Source organism: Oppia nitens, unplaced genomic scaffold (genome assembly GCF_028296485.1).
Source record: "Oppia nitens isolate AA-2021 unplaced genomic scaffold, nextdenovo-longstitch-racon4-pilon3 scaffold2_pilon_pilon_pilon, whole genome shotgun sequence".
Lineage (NCBI taxonomy): Eukaryota > Metazoa > Arthropoda > Arachnida > Sarcoptiformes > Oppiidae > Oppia > Oppia nitens.
Genome location: NW_026533210.1, coordinates 2,482,501 through 2,510,000, shown reverse-complemented (window position 1 = coordinate 2,510,000; position 27,500 = coordinate 2,482,501). Strand labels below are relative to the sequence as shown.

The 27,500-nt window shown below is 20.3% G+C and overlaps 1 protein-coding gene across 1 annotated transcript in view; it reads left to right on the top strand.

Annotated features, from left to right (window-relative positions):
• Nucleotides 1–1,597: 1,597 nt before the first annotated feature.
• The window catches only part of LOC128955586 (neuroligin-4, X-linked-like), a 50,915-nt gene continuing 25,012 nt past the window's right edge, over nucleotides 1,598–27,500 (top strand). The window contains exons 1-2 of the mRNA XM_054301258.1: nucleotides 1,598–2,098; nucleotides 8,573–8,579. Of these exons, the coding sequence (XP_054157233.1) occupies nucleotides 1,598–2,098; nucleotides 8,573–8,579 (508 nt within the window). The remainder of the gene's footprint in view (nucleotides 2,099–8,572; nucleotides 8,580–27,500) is intronic.

Here is a 27,500-nt window from a genome sequence, read left to right as displayed (position 1 = left end):
CATTAATATTATTAAAAATAATTATTAATAAATAACTTGTGTAAAATAATTTTTTTTAAAAATATTTATGGCAATAAAAATATTTTGCTTATTAATAGACATTAATAAATAATGATTATCATAAAAATTTTATTAACCATGTAGAAATAATTAAATTGTAATTTAAGTAAAAAAAAGTCTATAATTATTTTGATTTATTTCCAAGATTATAGCAAATTATCATTAAAAAAATTACTTTCAATTATTTAATATACAATTATTTAAACAGTGTATACTTAAGTCACAATATTATTACTACTATTACTTATATTATTATTATGTTATGTGAGTTTGTTTGTTGTGTGTCTGAAATAATTATTTGTGATATATATATAATGTATATATACTTATAAAAATCTAAACACTTTAGTATATCTATAAAAATTAAGTGAATGTGTTTTGTATTTAAAGATTAATGATTTTTGTTGTTGTGTTTAATATTTCGATATAAATATAAAAATATATTGTGTATTAAAAAAAGTTTAAATTTTATTTTTAAAAAATAATAATAAATCCATTAATATTTCTATTAATTCATATATATTGTAGATAAATAATAACTCTTTTTGTGTGTATAATAAAAACAAATATTAATGAATCAAATATATATATATATAAATATAATTATTGTTGAATTTATTAAGTGATTTTCCTCAGTGAACAATATATTATATAACTTTATAGTGAATGTGTGTGTATTTGTGTGTTGTTTATTGTTTATGTAAATAATGTTTTGCTTAACTCAATCATAAAAAATACAGTATATATATAATAATAATAATAAATCTATTAAATTCATTGTAAGTATTAATATATATATATATATATTATTATATAATAATAAATTTTATGTATATACTTATAAAACCAATAAAAATCTAATTTAATTCTTATATAATAAAATTATATTAAAAAATATTCTTTAAGTAGTATAATAAACACGTTTGATAATAAAAAATATAAAAATAAATAATAACTGCTCTAATTTTGTCTATAATTGATTTTGTCTAAAATATTCATGAAATATAAATTATTTTTTAAGAAAAAAGATTAAATTTGAATTATGTGCAAAAATTATTTTAATATATATTATTTTAATTATTATTAATTAAATTATTTTATTTTTTGCTATGATTATTATCATTATAGAAAATATTATATATTAATTTTATAAAAACAATTTTATTATAATATTAAAACAATTAAGTTATATGATACTGCTATCAAGATTATAATTTAAATATCTTAAATAAAACAAAACTTATAATAATCTGTTTATTACTCAACATATAAATTATAATATATTCTATATATTAATATATATTTTTTTATTTCATAATATCATTTAGAGATAATATCATATATAATATACTGTACTATATTTGTGGTAAATGTGTTGTCAGTACTGATAATTTTATAAAATTTATTATATATATAGAGAGAGAGAGAAAAAAAGAGGATATTATAGCACCAAAAATATTTCAAATGATGTGATTTACAAACCGAAACCCAAACCGCTAACTAACTAAATCTGATAAACAGTTTTGATTCAACGAAAATGTTAAATAAAGTGATTGCAATCATCATTGTATTAATACAATTACAGTTAAATAACAACAAAAATAACAACATTTCGACGGCTGAGGCACTCATCATAAGCTCCGATCAAACGGAAAACCTATCCGTACGTCAAGTCAACACTAAATACGGCTCATTGCGCGGCAAATATGTCACATTCACGCCGTTACGCCAATCGGACTTTCCTCACATCCGACTGCACACTATTGAAGCCTATTTGGGCGTACCGTACGCCACGCCGCCGATCGGTTCGCTACGGTTTATGCCGCCCGTGACGCCCACCCATTGGCGGGGCACACGACTGGCCAATCGGTTGTCGCCGGTATGTCCGCAACGGATACCCTATTACGAGCTAATTATGCGAAACTCGTCGGAAGCGCTCAAAAGGATGCCTTTACAGCGCTTTGAATACATGAAGAATTTGATCCGTTTATTACAAAATCAATCTGAAGACTGTCTGTATCTTAATATTTATACACCGGTTGTCACACAATCACAGACACAACAACAACAACAACAACAACAACAACAACAACAATATCAACAACAGTCAGGTATTTAAAATGAAATTATTATTTTATTTTTCCATAATATTATACTTTATATATATTTATTTATTTTATATGGTCTCGTATTTTGTTGTTATTATAGTATTTGTTTTTTATTTTATTTTATTATTTATTATTTCTATATTTTATCGCTAAAAAATAAAAAATAAATTTTTTGGCAAATTTTCGCGATGCAAAAGCTTATATTATATAATATATACAATACAGTATATACTGTCTGTGACTTAAAAAAAACAAAACAAAATAATATTTTTCTAGAAATATATTTTTCATATACAGAATATTCTGTAACTATCTATCTATCTATCATTCACTCATTGATTCATTTTAACTTTTATTTTTTTTAACGCTTGCACTTTTATCACAATCTATTTATTGATATAAATATATATATATATGTATATATATATATATAATATATATCTATAATATATTTAAAATATAATTTTTTATATAAATATATTTAATATATGTATGTATGTAAAAAAAAGAAGATATTCGCTATGGAAATATTTTGAGCATTTTTTTTAAAATGCATTTTTAAATTTTCAAATGAGATAAAAAATAAATAAAATATTTATAAATTATATATACATATAAAATATATATATATTTTTCTATAACTCTCTACTAAGTTTATCTCATTATGCAATATATTATATATAGAAATATACTGTATATACATATAATATACTAGTAATGCACAGTTTGTTATAAATAGATAAAGTCTTTAGTATCAATAGATTTAGTATTTTTTTCTTTCTCTCTCTCTCTCTTTGAATAACAAAACAAAAATATTTGTCAATAGTTCTTAAAAATTAAAGTAAATTTCGGGTCATTTCTAGAGGTTAAGTATAAAATCTGATGTCTAAGTTATAAGCCATAATCAATAGAGTTTATACTATAACAGTATATACTGTATATATATACTACTATACAGTTTAATATATAATGTATAAATATCTATCTGTACTATCTATATATATATATATATATATATATATATATATATATATATATATACTTATACTGTATTTATCTATATAAATGTGTATATATTTACCCAAAATATACAGTTTATATACAGTATATACTATATATATATACTCCAAGAATTCCATTAGTCTTTTATCACGAAATACTTGAGCCCAGCCTTTCATATCGCCTCCAGTTTTGTCTGTAGTTTTTTAAGGCTATTATCTCTTATGGTGTGCACTAATAAACCAATGGTAGGGTTATAGTCATCATATTTACTACTGGGGTCTAACAGTACAGTACAGTATATATATACTGTATATACAGTATATACTGTATATACTGTATATACAGTATATAAGAAACCGCAAACACAATAATAATGATACGCAAAGTTTACATAAAGTTATAACTCGTTATAGTGTGTATACACAAAACGATAGATATTGTTATTATATATATATATATATTGTTAACCCATAAAATTGAAAGTATATATAGTTTTTTTTAAATAAAATAAAATTAAAACTTTAAAACTTATTTTTTAAAATTTTTACTGTCAATTTAAAATGTAAATAAAAGTTTATTATAAAATTCTAACATAACATAATTAAAATTTTATATAATATAATAAAATTTGTAGCTGTTAAAATTAAAATTATTAATAATAAAAATAATATATAAATTATAATTAAATTAAATGTTCAATATTGTATATTCATGATATCATATATTATAATAAACTTAAATATTATATTTGACTTTAAAATATTAATCTTATTACATAAAATAATAATAATATTAATAATATATTATTATTATATATTTTTTTCTAATATTCTTTTTGCGTTTGTGTGTGCTTTTAATATTAATGATTTTGAAAAATAGTTTTATAAATGCCTTTATATGTATTGAATTTTTTTTATTTAAAACAATAGAAGATAATGGATTTTACTCTAATATATATATAAGATATATCATAAAGTTTATAAATACATTTCTTGTATTGTGTGTGAGATAAATATCAGACAAATAATAGGATTTTTTTTGTGGATAACTCATAGAATATTCTCTAACTTTTTTTATAGATAACATTGCCATTGGATAAGCATTAGTTTAGTACTGATATTGAAAAGGACTACAAAAAACACAACTACAATATAATACAACACAAACACAATAATAGAGGTTTTATTTTAAATATATGTATCTAAAAGAGAAAGTAATAACATGTATACTGTATGTACAATATATTGAATATATATATCTATAGAAGTTATATATAAGAAAAACTAACATAAAAAATCAAATAAAAAAAGATAAATCATATATACATAGTAGTAGTAGATATATGAAACCTGTAGTCAAAATTGTTTTAGTGGTCAAACATATTATTCATTTATATCATATGTTATACTGTATATACAAATACATCTACAGTATATATAGTATACAGTATATACAGTACTTTAGCTTTTTATATATTACATAAATTTATTTTTGTTATATATGTTTACCTCAAACTAATAAATGCCAACATAAGAAAATGTCATAAAACAAAAATCTCAATTCAATATTTGCTATTAAAATAAATATATTTTGTTTTTGTTGTTGTTTTTTTTGCTGTCATTTATTTTTCGTATCGATTACAATATAGCTATAGCTAAACCATATAGTTGTACATACATTATAATTTATATTAAGCATATATAAATATATATATTTATGTTTTATATATAGCATTAATAAATGTATAAATAAATATTAATAATAATTTGCAAATAAGCATTATTTTTTTATATTTATAAATAAATAGGTATTGAAAATATATTTGATAACACTTGTATTTTTGGAGCTCATATAATCAAAAAATCAATTCAAATTTATTGGTCAATTGACAAACAAACTAATTGTACAAAACATGGATTAGTTGTTGTTGTGATGATTAGATGCCAAACAAAAACATTATCAAAATTCTCAACATTTTTTGATGCTGTTGTCTATCTATTATATAAATAAACACATATATATATAATATATTAAGACTATATGTTGTTTATATTGTATATGTTTAGAGATGCCTAACATATAACAAAATCACAAACAAGTCACGCAATAACACACACACGCTATTCAAATAAATTCATGAATTGATGAATAGTGTTGTGTGTGAGTGTGTGAGTGTGTGAGTGTGAAACAACAAACAAAACAATTTATTTTTCAACATATTAAACAGTTGACGGGTGATTGTATTATAATTTTATTATTGAAATTTTTGGCAAATTAGTGGCACAAATAAAAAAACAAATATATTAATAATATAAACATTTTTTCTGCAAAATCAGTGAAAAAAGTGATTGTTTTCAATCTATGAATATATAATAAAAATCATATTTATCACACATACTCATTCAGACAATATATATATATTTACAATGCTATAAGCAATTGAAATAAAATCAAATTCAAGAATACATTAGAATATATATATATATATATAAGAATATTCTGTATATAATTTTGTGAATGATTTGGTACTCAAAAAAATTGTTCTCAAGATTTCTATCAATTCATTCAAATAATTTGAAAGTTGAATAAAAAATTTAAATTTATTTTTTATTTTCTCTCTCTCTTATTCTTGTAGTTTAGCATAAAATATGTCGAAAGATATGAATGGCATTATTGTGACAATAAAATGCACAATATTTTTTGACAGTCAATTGATAGCTCAATATCCATAATGACAAATATCCTATTTATTAAGTCACACACACACACATATATATATATATATATATACATGTATTTTTAATAGACACGTACGTTATATGTATGTTCACTTAAACAGCATTTAAGATGATAATAATAGTTCAATTTCTAACATTTATTGTATATTAGTTTATACAACAATAGATTTGTTAACTATAGTACTGTATATAGTTTTATTAAATCAAAATGTTAAAACGTTAATTATATTAATAATGTTATTAAAAAATAATAAAATTGATGATAATAACTATGAATCTAATTTTACGCATCTCTACACTCACTAACATACAAACATTTATAGTATAGTATATATAAATTTATTTCAATTTTTAAAAAATCAATTTCATTTATATATATATATTGATATATAAATTATTTTTATTTATAAATATCTATCATTATATTGAATATAAGATAAAATACATTAATTTATTTGAATTGATATCAATGAAAATCCTTTTTTTCTTATTATTTTTTTTAAGGTCCATCAAATTATTGATTATATATATCTTACAATAAAATAATAATAATAATATTATAGTAACCATAGTTTGTATGTGATTAATATAACTAACTGTCTAATCAATAATCTGTACAAAATAATTTTTATCATATATGTTAACAAAAATAAATTGCAATTTTTTCTAATTAATATTTGCCAAAACTGAATATATTCATTATTAATAATAATAATAATTTTATTTACAATTATTAAAAAAATAAATATCTATGTTATTAAATATACGAGTTATATATATATAACATATATTTTTACATGAATTCAATTTTATTTTTCACATTTATTTATTAATTATCTTTTTGCATTATTCAGGTTAATTACTTTAGTTAAAATAATCTGAGTTTTCTAGTAATTAATGATTTTTTGACTTAACTCTTAACTAAAAGTAGTTTTAAGCTCATCTTATGTATTAATAGTATACTAATCTATATACATATAGGATATAATTTTACTGATATTTTTAGATTGCTATTTAATGATTAATTCAAATAGTTAATTCAAACAAATTAATAATTTAAACAATAATTATAATTAAATAATAAAATAAAAACCTAAAAAACAAAACTTTCTAATATGTATGTCAAGTGTGTGCTTCTATAATGGTATTGTAATTCACAAATTGAATTTACAGTTGAATCCCAATTAGTTATGATTATAAATTATAAATTAGCTATTATTTATTTATTTTTAAAAAATAAAAGTAGATTTTGTTGTTGTTGTTGTTATCGAAAATTTTTAAATAACTATTTGCCCATTAATTAATAGTAATAAATTTTTAATATACTTTCACAACATTTTACAATGTATTTAATATTTTACAAACATTAACAAACATAAACTTTTAATACAAATGTATACAATATCTCCTAATGTATTTGTTCATTACTAAAAATAACAATTATTATTATTATTATTTACTCGGCTTAATAGTCATATTACAATATAGCATAAATGATTATTAGTATTATATTTGTTTTTTTTAAAACTAGAGTATAGATTATTTTTAATGTCTAAATGTTTTTTGTATTTTAATGTTTATAATAGCAGTACACTAAATGCAAAGAAAAAATACTAAATTATATTTAGAGAGAGAGAGAAAAAAAAGAAAAAATTTAAATTTAACTAAAAAATACTTGAGTCCGGGAATCGGTTTTATTTAAATAATGAAAAAAATTTCATTTAAAGTATATATAATATATATATAAAAAAATAAATATATAAACATTAAATTGTGAACAAATAACTATTGAAAAAAATATGACACATCAAGTAAACTAATTAAGTGCTGCTATTATTTGCTTTAATATTAAAAACTGAATGATATTTTGTAATAAAAAAATATCTCAACAAAAAAATTATAATTTTTATAAACATTTGAGAAAATATGCATTGATTTTGCATAAACAGTTAAAAATAAAAAATATTTCTCTCTCTCTCTCTCTACATATTTTTGTATATGCTTTTCAAGTGTCGGTAGTACCGACTCGGTACTTATATAATGTTTTGATACTAAAAATATATTTTTTTAAAAATAACAACTGTTAAGAAGCTGACAAATGAGTGATATATTTAATTACATACACAAAAAATATTGCTTTTAAAAATATTGTTAAATGTATTGAAAAAAATTACATAAATATATACACAATTATTTATATAGTATTCTAACATTAAAAAAATCTAGAGTTAGTAGTAGTAGTAGTTGTCACATATGTTTTGGGACTGTTTATTAAAAACCATTTTTTCAATGTTTTCCGCTCAAAAAAAGCTAAGTGAAAGTATAGTATAGTATATATATTATAATATAATAAGACACTGTTTCATTGGCTAAACAAAAAAAAAATAAGTTCAAAATTGATTGTCACTAATATATCTATGAGATATAAAATATATATATATATGAAAAATGTTTTTGTTGTTGTTATTGAAAAGTCACACAAACTATATATTTGATGATTGATTGAATACTATGTCACAAAACTTTCCGGCCATAACACAGACACTATATATATTTTACACATAGCTATATTACACAGTATATATATATATATTATTTAATATATATTTTTATATTTATTGTTTACATAAGGAAATGCCTAACAATGTGTACACAAAATGCCAGACATCTGGTCGTCAGTTATCATATATTTAGTTTCATAAATAATTTTTTTAAAATTTTTTATTAAAAAATAAAAATTTTACAATATTTTACAGTGCATTTACTGTCTCTAACAATTATATAACAGACTGTAAATTTAATGTTAATATACTGTATATTAAATTTATAAATTTATCTAATTTAATCTAATTTACTGAATTAGTCTACAAAATATATATATATATATACTAAATATTTCTTTAAAAAATGTGTTAAAATAAAATATTTAATATTTAATTTTATATTAAGCAAATTTATTAATTCACTTAAAATTTCATAAAAAATTCATCAATATCATCACATATAAATATTATATTTTACTTTAACTATAAATATCCATCAATGGATATCAATCAATTTTTTTATCAAAACGTGTCATAGGTGTCTATAATTTTTTTTATACAAAATATCAATAGATATTTTTTTTAAATACAAAATATTAAAATGTTTTTGTTAGATATGTGCACAAAGATTGTTGGATTACATATAATTGAAGAAATATATATACAATATATATATATAAACACCAATTGTATAATACTTGTGTGATATGATGTATAAAGAATATTCTGTAATATTTTATTCTATGGATTAAAATTACAAAATTCCTATCGAGAAAAAATTTTGACAAATGGACAGTTATGTTGTTGTCTGTCTAGTGTTATATATATATATATATATATATTATACAATAGTATGAAGACATCCGTTTTGGTAGATAGTGTTGTGTCTGTGTGTGTGTCTGTGATGTGATATATTGAATGACTACTTTTAAAAATATGTTTATATCTTTTTAAAAAATATTAAATAATAGTACAGAGAGTGAGTTAAAGAGAGGAGAGAGAGAGAGAGAGAGAGAGAGAGAGAGAGAGAGAGAGAGAGAGAGAGAGAGAGAGAGGATAAAGAGTTTTATTATTAAATAATAATTCAATGTTTGATGCCATAAATTGTTGTATATATAAAAATTGAAGCGTAAAATCAATTTCAACGCTTAATTTTTTGATGGCTTTATACAGTATATCGTATCTAACAGTAAATACGGTATATTATTTCATAGTATAAATTGAATTTAATTTTTCAATACATTTTTCTCTAATAATAATATAACTGAAAAGCAAAGAGAAAAAAACTATATAATAAATATCTCTATAGTCTTTTCATTATATTATAGTAATATTAAATGACTGACTGCCTTATTGTAAGGAATGGGATGCAAGTGCATGGATGTACAGTATGTATGTATATATATATATATATATATATATATGTTTTGTTTGTAATAGTATTATAAATTATATAATATCATTGTCCTGTCGTCTAATTAAACTCACTTTTGCTTCAATGAAATATTTTTCGTTAAAAACTTTTTTTTCTCTCTCTATCTCTCTGTCGATGTCTTTAATTATAAAACACTTTCAAACAGCGTTTAATATGCTATGAAAAGTTAGTAATCAAATTGGGATTTTTTTATATTTAATGTACAGCTGTCCCTCTCTCCGATGTCATTGTTTTACAATACAATATGTGTATATAAAAGATTCAAAACAGAAACTAATAATACAATAAAACCCCGTTTGAATGCCTTTCCGTTTGTAATTAATTTTCACTATTTTTTTAGGATGTTTTTTTATATACAGTAATACTACTATTACTATCCATAAACTTTGTTATATTTTATGATTACTTTTATTTTTATTTTATTTTGTTTTTATATTACAGATTTTTTTTCCTGTTAATTACTTCTTGTTATTAATATTAATAGACTAAATGTTTAATTAATTATTTGTCATATATATAGTAATAATATTAACTAATAGTAGCCATAAATCTTTCGTCACACAAACTTTATATATATACAGTATATATATATTGTAATATTAAATATAAAATTATTATTATTATTTTAACTTAAGTATTTTCTAAACAACATTAATTTTAACTCTAAATATTGTTGCTTAAAAATAAAACTTATTAATTAGCTTATAATTAAAATAATGTTAATATATTAAACATAATCATAATAACTTAATTATGATATAACTACAAAAAAATATAGCTACATATAAAAACATATTGCATTTATCAAATAAAACCTAATATTATAATTTTTATTAAAAAAAATATTTAAGCTTAATAAATGATAATAAAGTTTTATTTTTAACAACTACTCAATTAAATAAATGCCTTAAACTAAATGGCTATCAAATCTAAGATTGAATTATAATATATAAAAATTAAAATAAACTAAATTCAAACCCAAAGGCTATTCAACAAATCAAATATTTAAAAAATATGTCAAAAATACATTTAATTTTTCTTTCATAAACACTTCAAAATGCTTATATCTACTAATTTAAGTAACTAAAAAAATGTAAATTTACATAAATAATTTAGTGTTTACTTATTAGTAAAAAAATTATGATATATAAAAAAATTTTAACACTAAATAACTTATAGTTTTTAAATTTTCATAAAAAATATGTCACACAATTTAAATATATGTATTATTTAAATTACTAACTAAATTAATTTGTAAAACATTGTTTCCATAAAAAATCTAAGAATAATTTTTTTAGAAATAAAAAAACTAATCTAAAAAAAATACAATAATAATCTATATATACTATATAAGTATATATAGCAGAAACATCTATATTAATGACAGTTTTAATGTCTGTATAAATTGTATTGAAAATGTTTTTTTTTTATTTTATAGCATAACTTTCTACAAGCAAACTAATAAATAAATTTTTTCATATTATCGGTGATATAAAAAAAATCGTCTTAAATATTTAATATCATATTTCACCACAACATACACAACACACAATTTTTATATATAAAATATATATCCATTTTTAATATGAGAAAAATATAATATAAAAAAACAACAAAATATAATCTCAAATCTTTTAATATCATGGAATTGATAAAAGGATTTATAAAATGAAAACTTAGACTCAATTCCGGTTTCTTAAAGTTTATATATAGAGTATATACTACTACTACTATATATATAGTGTATATTACATATATAGCATAACATTTCAAATAAAATCAATAAAAATCATTAAATATATATTTTTTGTCAACTTTCAAATAATTAAAACTTATTTGGGTGTTTAGTATTAAATATATATATATTTATCGATTAAGTTATAATACTGTACCAAATATAATACACATTAAAAATATAACTATAATTTAGTCATATTATATTTAATAATAATATCTAACTTTAAATTTGATGTACAGTTAGATAATTTTTTTAAAGTAAACAATAAAATTAAGGAAATTTTATGAATATTCAATACTTTTAGACTTTATAATACAATATATTTAAAGTCGACACAAAACATATGACACTTAAGTTAAAATTGTTTAAAAATACTTGTATTAAAAAAATGATTCAAATAAGAGTCGGATTCGTTGAAGAAATCGCATAAATTTTTTTATTTCTTATTTGAAGTTTTTTTATAGACATAAATATTATGAAATTTTATGTAGTTTTTATATATATATATATATATAAAAGGCATAGCAGGACACTAATGACTGTCAAATTTATTTAATATGTAAAGCAAAATGAAAGAAACAAACAAAATAAAAATTGTTGCCATAATTTTTATTTCACAACTAATACCACACACACACAGCCATAAGATTTGTCGTAATAAATATATATCCACACAAATATACTTTTAAATAAATGCTAGTTTTGTATGAAAGTGAGTGAGTGTGTGAGTGATAGAGAAAACGAAAGAGAGAGAGAGAGAGAGAGAGAGAGAGAGAGAGAGAGAGAGAGAGAGAGAGAGTCCATAAATGGTAACCACATTGCAAACAGTTTCCCTTATATTTTTAACGATCACTATTATAATACCACTGGTTTTACATAAAATGAATAAACATTATTTGCATTTTGTGTTATTATTATTACCGTTATTTTTATTTTATTTTACATTATATATATATATATATATATATATATATATGTTTCTCAATCTTTTCTATACTGTATATACGGTACAGTATATATATACTGTATAAATATATAAAATAAATATTCAAAAGGATGCGTTATGTGTGTGTGTTTTTTGTAACAAAATTTATTGTAATTATTTTAAAAATGCCAGTAAATATATATATATATTATATATAAAAATTTATATAAAATTACTTTAGTCTGTAAAAATAAATTATATTAACTGTTTTATGTTGCAATTGAAAAATATTTTTATATTTAGTTGTTGTTGTTGTATTAAATCTAATATAAAAATTTTTACTATCATATAAAACAATTTACTAAAAAATATTTTTAATGTTCAAATCACTTAACTATTAATATTATTAATATTATTAAAAAAATAGTTAAGAAAAAAGAGCTTACATTTAATTTATATTATATGTATAAACATATAAACTTAATGATAATAATTTAATAAAGAAAAATTGTTAAATATATATATACTGTATATTACAAAATAAATAGCAAAATATTTTTGAAAATATCATCAAAAAATTTTCTAAATTTATTTTGTCCTCAAATACATATATATATATATTTAACTACAAATAAAATAAATGGATATTTATTAGTTTTATTTTCACTATGGAGTAATGACATTACTTTCTACTATTAAATATAACAGAATATTTTATTTTATTATTTTGAAAAAGTTATAAATATTATTTATTACACACATATAGAGAAAAAAACAAAATTTTAAATAAAAAAAAATTATTGAATGATTAGATGAGTTGTGTGAGTGACTGAATGAGTGAAACGGTTGGCCGGATAATGAAAAATAAGATTTAGTTTGGTTTTAGCTTTTATTTAACTTTAATTTTATTTCCTCACAGATTTTATTTCAGTTTTTTTCAAGATAAGAAATATCAAAATATATATAATATATATATACAGTATTTTTTATATATAAATAAAAAAACAAATCTTATTTCATGATAAAAAAACGTAAATCTAATTTATACTTAACTATATATATATATATATATATATATATAAAACATAGTAGTACTGTATATAAAACAGTATATCATAGTAAATATAAATTAAATATAAATATGTTATCTGTTTATATATATTGATATTATTTCTATGAACACAACTATTGAATGAATGAAAAGAAAATATGATTTGTCTATTTGTAGTCAACAAAAATAAAATAAATTTTCATTATATATATATATATATATAGTTTTAAAGTTAAAATTTATTACTTAAAATGTCTCAATATTTTATATAAAAGCAATGCATTAACTATTTTATATTAATTAATTTAAAAAAATTTTTATTATTATTATTTTCCCTTATTATCATTTATTACAGAAAATTAAACATTGTATTGTCATTATTATTATAATTATTATTTTGAATAAACGGTTTATACTATTCAAAATTTTTAAAATAATATATAATCTATAAAAATGAATACATAATAATAATAATAATAATAATAATAATAATAATAATAATAATAATAATAATAATAATAATAATAATAATTTATAATTGTTCACTTAATTTACCATTAAATTATTAACCAAAAAAAATATTTATCAAAATATTTATCAAAACAATTGTCAGCTTAATTAATATTTTGAAAGTAAATTCACAAAACTATTAATTTATTTTATTTTTATAAATTACTGCAATTATTATAATGCATAATATACATCGTTAAACATTTTTACTGACTAAACAATAAAAACAAAACAAAACAAATAATAGTTAAATTAAGCTATCAATTAGACAACAACAACAAAATATGCAATAATTTTTTTTATATACACACATTTAAATGATCTTAAATAAATTACTGTAAAAAATACATTTCATAAAACTGTATAATATTACAAAATAAAAAATTTCAAAATTAAATTACAGATATAATAAATAGTTTTATAAATTGTTTTCACGAATGATTCATTAAAATCTAAATTATAGAGACAATCAACGAAAAAAACAAACATAAAAATATATTTAGTTATTTTTTTCTTATAATTTTAGATATATATTAAAATACATTAAAATTGTGTGTGTTTTTTAAAACAAAAAAATATTTTAATGTAGATTTATCGTGATTTGAATTTCTCGTATGAATATATATATATAATTTATATATAATAGTATATATATATTGTAGTTTGCAATCATATAAATTAGTCATAACAACAACAAAAAATTTACAAACAGTATTATAGTAAAGTAGTTTTAAAAATAATATATAAAACTAAAATTCAATTTCTGAGAAAAACACATTTTAAATAAACAAATTAATGATATTATTTTATTTCAAATTTGAAAATTTTTGTTTGCTTTTTCAATATATATATATAAAGATATAATACATACACTATGATAATATAGTATATATATATATATATATACAGTATTATGCTCACAAAATGGTAGGTCTATTATGATAAGCATTTTAAATTGTTTATGAAATGTCACTTAACATCAAAAAAGGATTATCTATTAGTTTTTGGTATAAAATTGAAGTGGATTTTCATAAATAGAAAAAAAAGAAAAAAAAATTGTTTTTAAAATACTATTATATAAAGCTAACTATTATAAAACATATACTGTACTACTACAAGTGCCAGCGATAATACACATAAAATTTATATCTATATACCAGTGCAATACTACTACTACTATTATTACTACTACTACTACTACTACTACTACTCAATTTGTCAATTAGTTTATATTAAAACAATGAACAATAATCTTTAGTATCAAAAAAAAAAATAAAATAAATAGTAAATCCTGTATAAGAATCAAAATTTTTCGGCAATGATTATAAATTTTTTTATGTAAAAACATGATTACTATAACATTAAATCGTTTAAAAATCTATTTTCATTGAGATTAACATATTATTAACACTACATTATTATTATTCAAAATCTTTATTAAACATAAAATTTTTCTGTTATATACTAACTAAATATATCAATATAAAGAAAATTATTTTCAGATAATATTATTAAAAATTTTTAAAAATTATCCAATAATTTTAAATATATTTTCAACTATATAAATGATATTTACAACCAAGTTAATTTTTTAAGGATATTTTTCCAGATACACATTTAATTAATTTTATTGTCAATATTTTGAATTAAATGCATTAAATTCTAGTACAGTCTATATTTGTCAAATAAAATCAATTTCAAAACAATTGAATTCAATAAAAAGTGAATATTATTTTGTTTTTGTTTCAAAAATTAATGGTTAAAAAAATGAAATGAATTTTACTTTCTTTAAACTATCATATACTGTAGAAACATAATATTATATTTTAATATTATATATATATATATATATATATATATATATATATATATATATAGTTTCTACATATCAAACATAAGCATCTGTTTTAACGAAACATCAAAGAAAAAAAACAAAAGTAATTGCATTGAAACATATAATCTTTTTTTTGAGCGACAAAAAAGTTTTCATTGAAAAATAAAATATTTATTTATTTCAATATTTTTTTCGCTAAACAAACTCAGAGACCATTGACTTTATGGTCAGAAAATATTTTTTGTTTTATATTCTTCTATATATATATATAAACTATTTTTAGGTATATCTATATTATTATTATAAGTCTATATAATTTTATATAACCATTTTTATTTGTTTAAATATAATTTTATTTGTTATGCCAATCGTTTTGTGCTCTCATATAAATAATAGTCATAAGAAATGTTTTTTAATGTTATAAATATAAAAAACTATACGTTTTTATATGTCTGGTGAGTGCTATGACTGTCTGTCCATATATAAGGTCTCTTCATATTATTATTATTATTACAATATATGTCGTAATAACAAACTTAAAAATACTAAACTATATAAATTTTATTGATAATATAGTTACAAATAATAAATTTATTTTCAGACGATTGAACTGTTTAGTGAAAAAGTCAATTCACAATAGTTATAATATTTTTTTAAAAAAAGATATATACAGTAAAAGTGATGATCATAATGGCTATAATATATAAAGTTTTATAAACCATAACTACTATTACTATTATTACAATATATGTATAATTTTAATGCCAAAAAAATTGATTACTATAAATCATATATAGATATATATATATAACTCATCCAATGTGATAGTCTCTCTAAACTTCTACAGTTTGTATATAATATATACAATATATACTGTAGTGTATATATACAATACAGTTATGTTTGAGTGCATTAGTATTGCCATAAGTAAAACCAATACATCCATTATTAAAGTTAATCCTTAAGGCTATACTAAATTGGGCTCAACTTTTAGCAGTATATATATAAATACGATATGATATGATATATCCATACATTTTATTAGATATAAAGTCAGCTTTCAATTGACGCCAATAAATAATTTTGACAAAACTTTTCATAAAATTCTTTGCTCTTTTCATAACTATCTCTCTCTCTCTCTCTCTCTCTCTCTCTCTCTCTCTCTCTCTCTCTCTCTCTCTCTCTTATCCAATATCTCGCACACCTAAACATGAATGGTATTGATATGTAGAGACACATGAAAATGATCTGTCAATTGTGTGTTTCCCAAATACATTACTAAACACGACACACACACACATCATATTAATATTATACAGATTTATCAACTAAAAAAATGTTTGCCAAATTTGGCTCAAAAACAATAAACTTTCTCTAAATTATGATTAATATGAATATGTTTTATAGCTTATATTATATAAATTATTTGATAGATTAATAAAAAAACACATTTGAAAAAAATCATTATATAATATATATATATTAATATATATATATATTCAAAAATTATATTACTTAAAATAAAAATATTAAACATATTAATTCTTATACATTTTAAAATATATATTATTTATATATATTTGAAATATATATAATAATGTAATATCTGAAACATCTGAATCACAAAATTAATGTTAAAAATCTATTTATCATTTATATATTACATATAAAATATAAAAAAAAAACTACTAATATTAATATATGATTTAGATAAATTAGTCCTAGAAAATTATGCAGACAATTTATTTGAATATGTAATTTTATTATTATTATTATTAAATTTGATAAATATTTGTATAAATACCGGTATATTCACTGTATATTTTCTATTACTTTTTTTAGTCTCATAAGTCCAGCATAAATATAAACACTGTAAGCAATGTTTATATGAGAATAACTTTTTTTTTAATATAATATAATAATAATAATAATAACTTTTTTTCTGTAACAACAAATATCTGTGTAAATAAATGTAAATGAAATCAAAATATAATATAAATAATAAATATTTTATTTATATATATATATATAGAATATTCTGTTATTGAAGTAATAACTTTTTTTGTAACAAAAAATAACATTTAATATATTAAATATTTCAGTGACACACAAAAATTATTACATAAAAAAAACTTATTTTGGCTTAAAGTGTCAAATATGTAAATAAAATCAATATAAGATATTTATATAAACTAATAATAAATGTTATTTATTATGTTTGATTATAACTAATTATTAATTATAAAAATATACGTTAACACATTAACAGTACTGTTTTATAATATATAATATACAGTAAGTTATATTAATTTATATACAAAGTAAACACTAAATAATAAATAATTTGTTGTTTCAAATGTTTTGCCATTTAATTAATAATTTATTACTGTATAGTAAAAGAAATTGAATAATAATGTCTATATAAATATATATATAAATATATAAAATGTATTGCTTTTTATTTCACATCTAATTTTCACATTTTATTCGCACTTGTATTATATGTTCACTGAAAATAACATCAATATAAACATCAACTGTTTGACTGCCAAATGTCGATATAATGTGTAAATACTTTATATATATATATATATTTATTTATAATATATACCGTATAAATAATAGCATTCATCATACAGACACTTGAGTGATATGCTAAATGATTGCAAATCCAATGCATTGTGTATTCAAAACTTATATATGATATATAATGTGATATTATTTTACATTCAAATATATTTTTAAAGCAAAAAAAATCAAGAGAGAAAAACTTCAATCAAAAATACATCATTTTTTATAATATGCATAAAAAAACTTTAATTTATTTTGACTTATGATTTACTTTATGATGTATTTGAAAGATTTTTGTGAGACAAACGACTAGTCGATTAAAATGTAATTATATATTGAATTCTCAATTTAGGGTTACATACAAATCAATCGTTCAAAATGTTTCGCTTATATAATTTATAATACAGTATATCATGTGATATATAAAGTAATGTTGATAACGAGAGCTTTATATATATATATATATATAATTTGTAGAATATATGTGAATTTTTTGACGATTAAATTGAAATAAATTTTATTTGTCTTCAAATTACATCGTAAACGTAGAGAGAGAGAGAGAGAGAGAGAGAGAGAGAGAGAGAGAGAGAGAGAGAGAGAGAGAGAGAGAGAGTTAAATAAAGTTAAGTGAAAAGACAGGCAAAAGTTGATTTCATTTGATTTTATCGGTAGATGATTATAAAGAGATGACTACTGAGAGGGGAAACATACTGTATGTATATATATATATATATATATATATACACCACTGATATGATACACACATACGTATCCATACATGTGTAGGCAAGTGTAATGTTAGACGTGTCGTATCTTTTTGTCATTAGTATAAAAAGTCCATTTGATTACACATCCAATTGCGGTACAGATTGTGCTAAATATCTACTGATTTTTAGGCTATTCTTTCGATTTCAAACTTTTTTTGCTCCGATTATCACTTTATTTTGATCTCTCTCTCTCTCTCTCTCTCTCTCTCTCTCTCTCTCACACACACACACACATTCACTCATAGACTACTAATATTTCTTATATATAAACTGTTTGTCAAAGAAAAATATAATTATTAAATTTGATTGAATGTGAAAAATCTAAACTAATTTAATATATATATATAGTATATAATATATAGTAAATACATACTGTAACCTTAAATCTCATACAATTTATTAATGTTCATTCAATTGCAATACTTTTTTATTAGGTCTCCAATAAATAACTTACTTTTTTAGAAGAAATAAAATATATAAAAAAAATAATATTCACTTTTCATCTTTATTTGTGTCTTTTGACATTCAATTTGATTCATTCATATACCATAAATCCAATATATTTTACTGATATTCTCTCTCTCTCTCTCTCTCTCTCTCTCTCTCTCTCTCTCTCTCTCTCTCTCTCTCTCTCTCTCTCTCTCTCTCTCTCTCTCTCTTTATATATATATATAAACAAAAAAATAAGGAAAAAAATCTTTTCCATAGCAAAGTAATTATCTTTCACTTTCATACAAACATTCATTGGCCATATGTTTGTTCAATTGGCTTATGATTGGCAACCAATGCAGTCTAAATAATCACATATAAAAAAAATCAATGACAACAACAACAACTACTACTACTACTATAACGATAGTAATAACATCAACAATAACACCTCATCATTCAATAGCATCAACAAACATACATAACAACAATGAACATCAATGAACATAATTACGACTACTACTAGTGTTATACATTATATATTACTAAATATAATATTAAAGTTAGATATCATTTATTTATTTATTTTTATATTACTGTATTATATTTAAAGGTATATACTGTATGTTTTCATAAGTCATTGGAAAAACACAACTGCACCTCAATTTACAATTACCACTTATACGGTTGACGTTTATGAAGTTTATATAAATTTTATATAATATTATATATACACTGTATATATATATATATTAAAAGCTTATATTGAGATAAACAAAAAATATTATACATAAAGTGACTGACTATCCATTGATGTGTCAATTTTATTGTGCTATATATATATATATATATATATATATATATATTATATCCATACTCTTTCTCTATCTATTTCTCAAGTATGTATGTCTGTCCATCACAATATGGCACTGACCTAACAGTGCATCCAATGGTCACCAAACATATATATACATAAAATTTTGCTTTTGCTATCATGTTTTGCCGAAAAACTCGCTGTTTATTGTGTTATCGAAGCCTAAGAAGTAGTTTACAATATATTGTATAAAGTATACTGAAATATATATATATATAAAGGAAATATGAGATAACAATAAACGTAAAGCACTAGCAAACTACCAGTGCTCATAAATACAGTGTACACTATACTGGGTCGATGACTGGCACATCCATGTGCTGCTCCTTTTTGAGCACAAACTCATCATAAACTCGACCAACTAATCGATCACTAGTTTTCACCCCAAAAAATAAAATAAATTCATATAGTTTTATATATATATATATATAATATTACTGTAAATATAGTTTTTTCTTCAAATAGTTCTAACAAATTTTTTTTAGGTAAAATTTTTTCTCAAATATTTATTTTAAAAATTATTGCTCACAAACATTACGTGTTATAAATGTAATAACTTTTCTTATAAAACATATATATTTGTATATACAGTATATATATATATATATACTATACAGTACTAAGTATTTATATATTCAGTCAGTGATTTACTTATATTTAATGTTGACATTCATTTATCACTTCATTATTATTAAAATATTCTGTAAATAAATACATACAAAAATTTTTTATATATATACCGTTTGATGAATACAAGAATATTCTTTATATCTGTATATATATATAACAAAATTCTTTTATATAAATCAATGAAATATATGCCAAATCTTTTATTTACTACTCCTTTTTTTAAAAAAAATAAATTGCAATTTTTTCAATGACTTGGATTACTAGTGAATGAAAGTGATATAAAAATTTATAATATTAAATAATAATATTATTATCAATACAATAATAAAAAAAGTCAGTACAAACTTGCTATAAGTTATTTGTATTATATTATATCTCTTTATTCATGTATTATATATTTTTTTCTATATATTTTTCAAAATCTCTCCTATTTTTCTCGACTTTAAATTCAATAGTGTCTACAAAAATCATTGTATTTTTCTCGCAGATTAATGTATGACTGGATGTGCAGTCAGTCGTTGTGCTTCTCCTATGAAGCGAACGACCCTTTTTTGCACTCAATCACTACTACTACTACTAATAATACTAATACTTTCAATAGTAATACTATAGTTAAGTTATATTATACAGTAGTGATATCATTGGAAATTATTGGCACCGAAAACAGTGTCGATTGCCGGATAATATAGACTATTTGTTAACGGTTATGCTCACTATTATTACTACCAGAGCGCCTACACACACACACACACACACACACACACACACACACAAACTCAATGAAACTAAATAAACTATATTTTCAAGCAAAAAAAACTACACTTAATTCACTCTTATGCAACCTATCATTTAGATCGACTCACAAAATAGATTGACATTACAAGAGAGTGGAAAGTTAGCTTTTTCTCCCTAACCTAATATTGAATTGTGTGTGTGTGTGTGTGTGTGTGTGTGTGTGTGTGTGTGTGTGTGTGTGTGTGTGTGTGTGTGTGTGTGTGTATGGGTGGGTGTATGTGAGTGAGTGTGAGTTTGTGTGTTTATGTGTCTGTTTAAATAGTTACGAGAGAAAGAGTTTATTTTTTTCAAAATGTAAACTCATTTCCAAAAAAATCATACTATTGAACAACTATTTTATTTTTTTTTATATTTTTATTTTGCACACACAAATAAAACACATTATACCGGTATATACATTATATACTGTACACTACAAATCTAACAACAACTGTCCCTTCAATTTAGTTAGTGTCACACAAATAATTTTCACAAAAAAAAACACATTTTAAAAAAATTTTCGCTAGTTTTTAGAAAAATAAAAAGATTAAACTCAATGCAAATACACTAAAAGTTTCGAAAAATAATATTTATTTATTGAGAAATAAAAAACATTTGATTTTAAAGTTTCTTTAACTTTGAATATTGATACTTAAAATATAACAAATTTGTTTTCTATTTAAATAATTTATTATATCTAACTCAATGAATCTAAATAATTAAATTTTTATTTATAGATTGTTTTTTTTTAATAAAAAATACTAATATATTATCTGACATTTTAATATACAAATTTAAATCATATAAAAATATTTATATCTATTATTTGCTTATTTGCATAAATAATATAGACCTAATCAATACATAAATATTTAAATTATTTTTACTAAAAATCATATTTAATTTGAGCAATAAATTACTTGTGAGATATATATATACATAAATAAATATTTTCGATGCATTTGTTTGTGTCATAAATTTAGAAATTATGATAATTTTTCGTCGAGTATTATACAGTGATATATTAATAAAAATTATTTTTTTATCTTTTGCTATATTGCATAATATACTGTACAATATATTAAATAATAAATATATATATATATATATATAATCACATGTGTTGTCGGAAAACAAGTTTAATGCACTATCTATGCATAACATTAAGGAATATTCTGTATAATCGTTGATAAACTAAGTAACCGATGATAAACACTGAGTGCGAAAATATATATATATATAGTATTATATATTATGTATATCATGGAGTATTTGTATATATATATATATATAAGTTTATATGTGACATATTATTTTTGATAGCATTTGAAAAGTGATTTTTGTCAACAAAAATAAAGTACATATACAGTACAGTAGAGTACAGAAAGCATATAACAAATAGTGTATTGAATGTAAAAGTAGGGTTGAATTATTTTTTTGTGAGTATATAAAAAAATGCAATGAAAATATTTGCAATAAAATACCAATTTTTAACATCCATTTCCCTGGGAGTATACATTGCTTTTCATACTCTTTTTTTACAGTATATATATATATTGTATATAAAAAACACACACACATTGTTTGAGTGATAACACATCATAACTCATACCTAATTCACTACTCTTTTCACATCAATTTTTGTGTTGTGATAAAAATTAAAGACCTTATCGTTGAATGTATTTCATTGAATGTGTCGACAACTAAGTATATATATACTGTATATATATATATATATAAAGTTATTTTTGTTGATTGTGTGTAAGTTTCTCTCTCTCCCCCTCTCTTTATGTGTGTGTATACAGTATATGTACTGTATGTTTGTCTATATGTGTGTCCACCAACACAACTACTATACCGTATATATATATACTCATACTTTCTATACATTAAAAAAAGCAAACACTTTTTTTCATCAATTTATAAAATAAAATATAAAATATATATATATATAATCTATGATTGAGTAGACTTTCATTTCGTTAACAACTTCATAAATCTTTTAATATACTATACTATACACTCAAATGTTATTATTTATATGTATAGAAAAAAAAATTGTCAAAACATATTTGGATTTTATTCACTTTTACTTTATTAGAGACATGTTATTTTATTTTTTTATATATATATTTTTTGTCAAATTGTATATCTCACTTAATATAAAATGTATTAATATATATATACTGTATATATATATATATATATATATATATATATATATATATATATATATATATAGTGTTCATGATATAATAAGTAAATATAATATAACTAAATAAAAAAAATATTAGTTTTTTTAGAAAAAAAATCAATTTCATTGTACAATAAATATCGAAATACATCACCGAAAAAAATGATAACAATAAATACAGTGTTACTAAAATTAATAGCAAATAAATTTACAGACCCTAAATTTATAGTAAATTAGATAAATTCAATTGAAATCTATTATCAACATATATATAAACGAGTTAAACAAATATACTATTTTCTTTAAATTACATACTATTAAAAAATATATATATTTTATTAAAGTTCATTGACTTTCAATTTCATAGCAAATATAATATATATAAAAATATATACTGTATATATATATTTAAATAATCAATGTTTTAATAGTTAGATAATAAAAAATTTAGATTTATTCAATATTTTAGAAACTAAACGTTACTTAGATATTGTTATTTATAAATATAGTAATATATATATATATATCTTTATATTTAACATACTGGTATATAAAGTATGCACTTTTTTATGTTTAATTTAATAAATAAATCTAATATATATATATATATATTGTATAATAAAAAAATCTAAATAATGTAAATACAATCTTATTATATAAATTGCTAAACTATAACAAACATTTATCGGATAAATAAAATTTGTTAAAAATGTTCAAAAATTAATAATTTTTATAAAAATTGTTTTATTAAATTATTTTTTAAAAAACTTATAAAATTCTAATTTAATAACATTTAACTCAATAATAATTACATTTTGGATCTAAATTTTTCATTAAATTAATAAATCTTTTTTTTTAAATAAATAATTTATAGTATACTATATCTATGACATTGCAATACCATATATTCATTTAATACTTAATAGATAGTGAGTTAATGACTTTAATTTTAGTTTTGTTGAGTGTCTACTAAAAACAATAAAAACAACAACAAACAAAATACAAACAAAAATTAATTGATATAATTTACAATCCAAACCATTGGCAATGATCAATGACCTATATATATATATATATATATAATATCACAGATATAGTGTGAAATCAACAAATAAATAAAAACTTTTACTATTTTTAGAGAAAAACTTACTTAAAGTTACTAAATACTAATAATGATAATAATAAAAGTTTTTATTTAATTAAATAATTATTTAAATTTTTGTTTATATCACATGTCTACATGTCGTTTTAAAAATCATTATTTCAAACACTAGATTATATCAACTAAACATATATAGATATATATACTGTAGTAAAGTATATCAACTATTTGGTGAAAGTATATAAATATCATATAATATTTTTGTATAATCTCTGAGATTATAATGACAAATGGTTGGTATCCACTTAATACATGTGTTATCAGTGACACATTTACTAATTAATCAATTTACACTATACCAGTATAAACTAAATAATACAGTTTATATACATAGTAGTTGTATATATAGTATACTATATTCAAAAATTTCAATAGACATAATTTATATATTGATATAAATAAAATATTTTCGTATTTATTATTAAATTAATTTTATTGATTTTATTTTTCATGCAACTTTTATACACAAACACACACACACACACACACACACACACACACACACACACACACACACACACACACACACACACACACACACACATTCAAACAACTTTTCACATTAAAGTTAATATATATTTAGGATTTAATTGTTATCAAACTATTTACTACACTATTATTTTTTTATGTCTCTCACTCAATATAATGTAATGATTGCACACAATGTTTACAATGTGAATACAATTCCCAATTAAACAGAATATTCTTTAAATTTAAATTACACTTCACTTTTATAAACGACGGCTTATTGCAAATGATAGTCTCTCTCTCTCTCTCTCTCTCTCTCTCTCTTTCTCTCTCTCTAACTCTTCTCTAACTCTCATCAAAATTTGATCACAATTTTCCTCTAAAAAGTAATTAAGCGATAAATGCTTTGTGTGTCTCTCTAGTCGTCAATGAGTTAACAATACAGATAAATATAAACACAAAATAAAACAACTAAACATTTCAAGAGGTAAGCTATTAGTTAGAAAAAAGCACTGTATTTTGAACCCTACTGTAAATAAAATAGCGCTATATATATACCGTACTGTATATAACGGGTATATATATATATATATCTATATTGCTTACAAAACAAACTTTTAGACAATAGTATACCACCATCTAATAAAAAACAATATACCCACTCATTACACTTTTGAACATTGGTTAGGAGTAACTAACAAACAAACAATACACTAAAAATAGTGGGGATAATTGTGCCCACTAGACATTGGGTATTAACTATAGTAATAGGGCTAAGCACTAGTGTGCAAAACACGACACACACACAAAAAATATAACACACAATACATTGTGTGGTCATAATGTAAGTTATATAACAATGTTTGGTATCAGAGTTTCTTAAGCAATGTCTTAACTTTATTAAATCATTGGCCATATAAGGTAATCACTGGTTAGTGTATGAGAGAGAGAGAGAGAGAGAGAGAGAGAGAGAGAGAGAGAGAGAGAGAGAGAGTTATTGATCCGATACAACAAACTCATAGAAATCAATTGATTTTATTTCATGATATGCTTTTTGTAAACGAGAAATACTTATTTGATTGTACAACACTTATCCAATGGTATTAAGTTTTAATTAAATATTTTTATAACTGATATTAGCTCTAATTTATTGACAGTCAATGGATTAGTGTATATTTCATAATAGATACTTTATATTTATTACAACTTAACTAATTATATATATATATAATATATTTAAACAATTATATTTTACTTTTAACTTTTAAAAACTATTTATATGTCTACAGTATACAAAAATTATTTGATTTTAACAATAACAATATCTTATAAAATAATAATATACATATTATTATTAGACTTATTTTTAACTAATTAGTTTTTAACTAATTTAACTAATATATATAACTATATTTATTTTTTGTATAGATTGAAGAATGTAAAAATAAAATATTATTTATTATTATTTTTTTCATAAAAAAATGTTTGCTTTTTCTCTATGAATTCAAACGTGATATGAATTGATTTATGATAACAAACTGCAGGACATTCTCCAAACACACACACATACATAACATATCACATCTACCGGTAGTTTATTATATCATAGTATTTGTGTGTATTTAGAGGTTTTTTTTATAAAAAAAATAAATAAATAAAAATTTTACAAAAATATAATATTAAATTT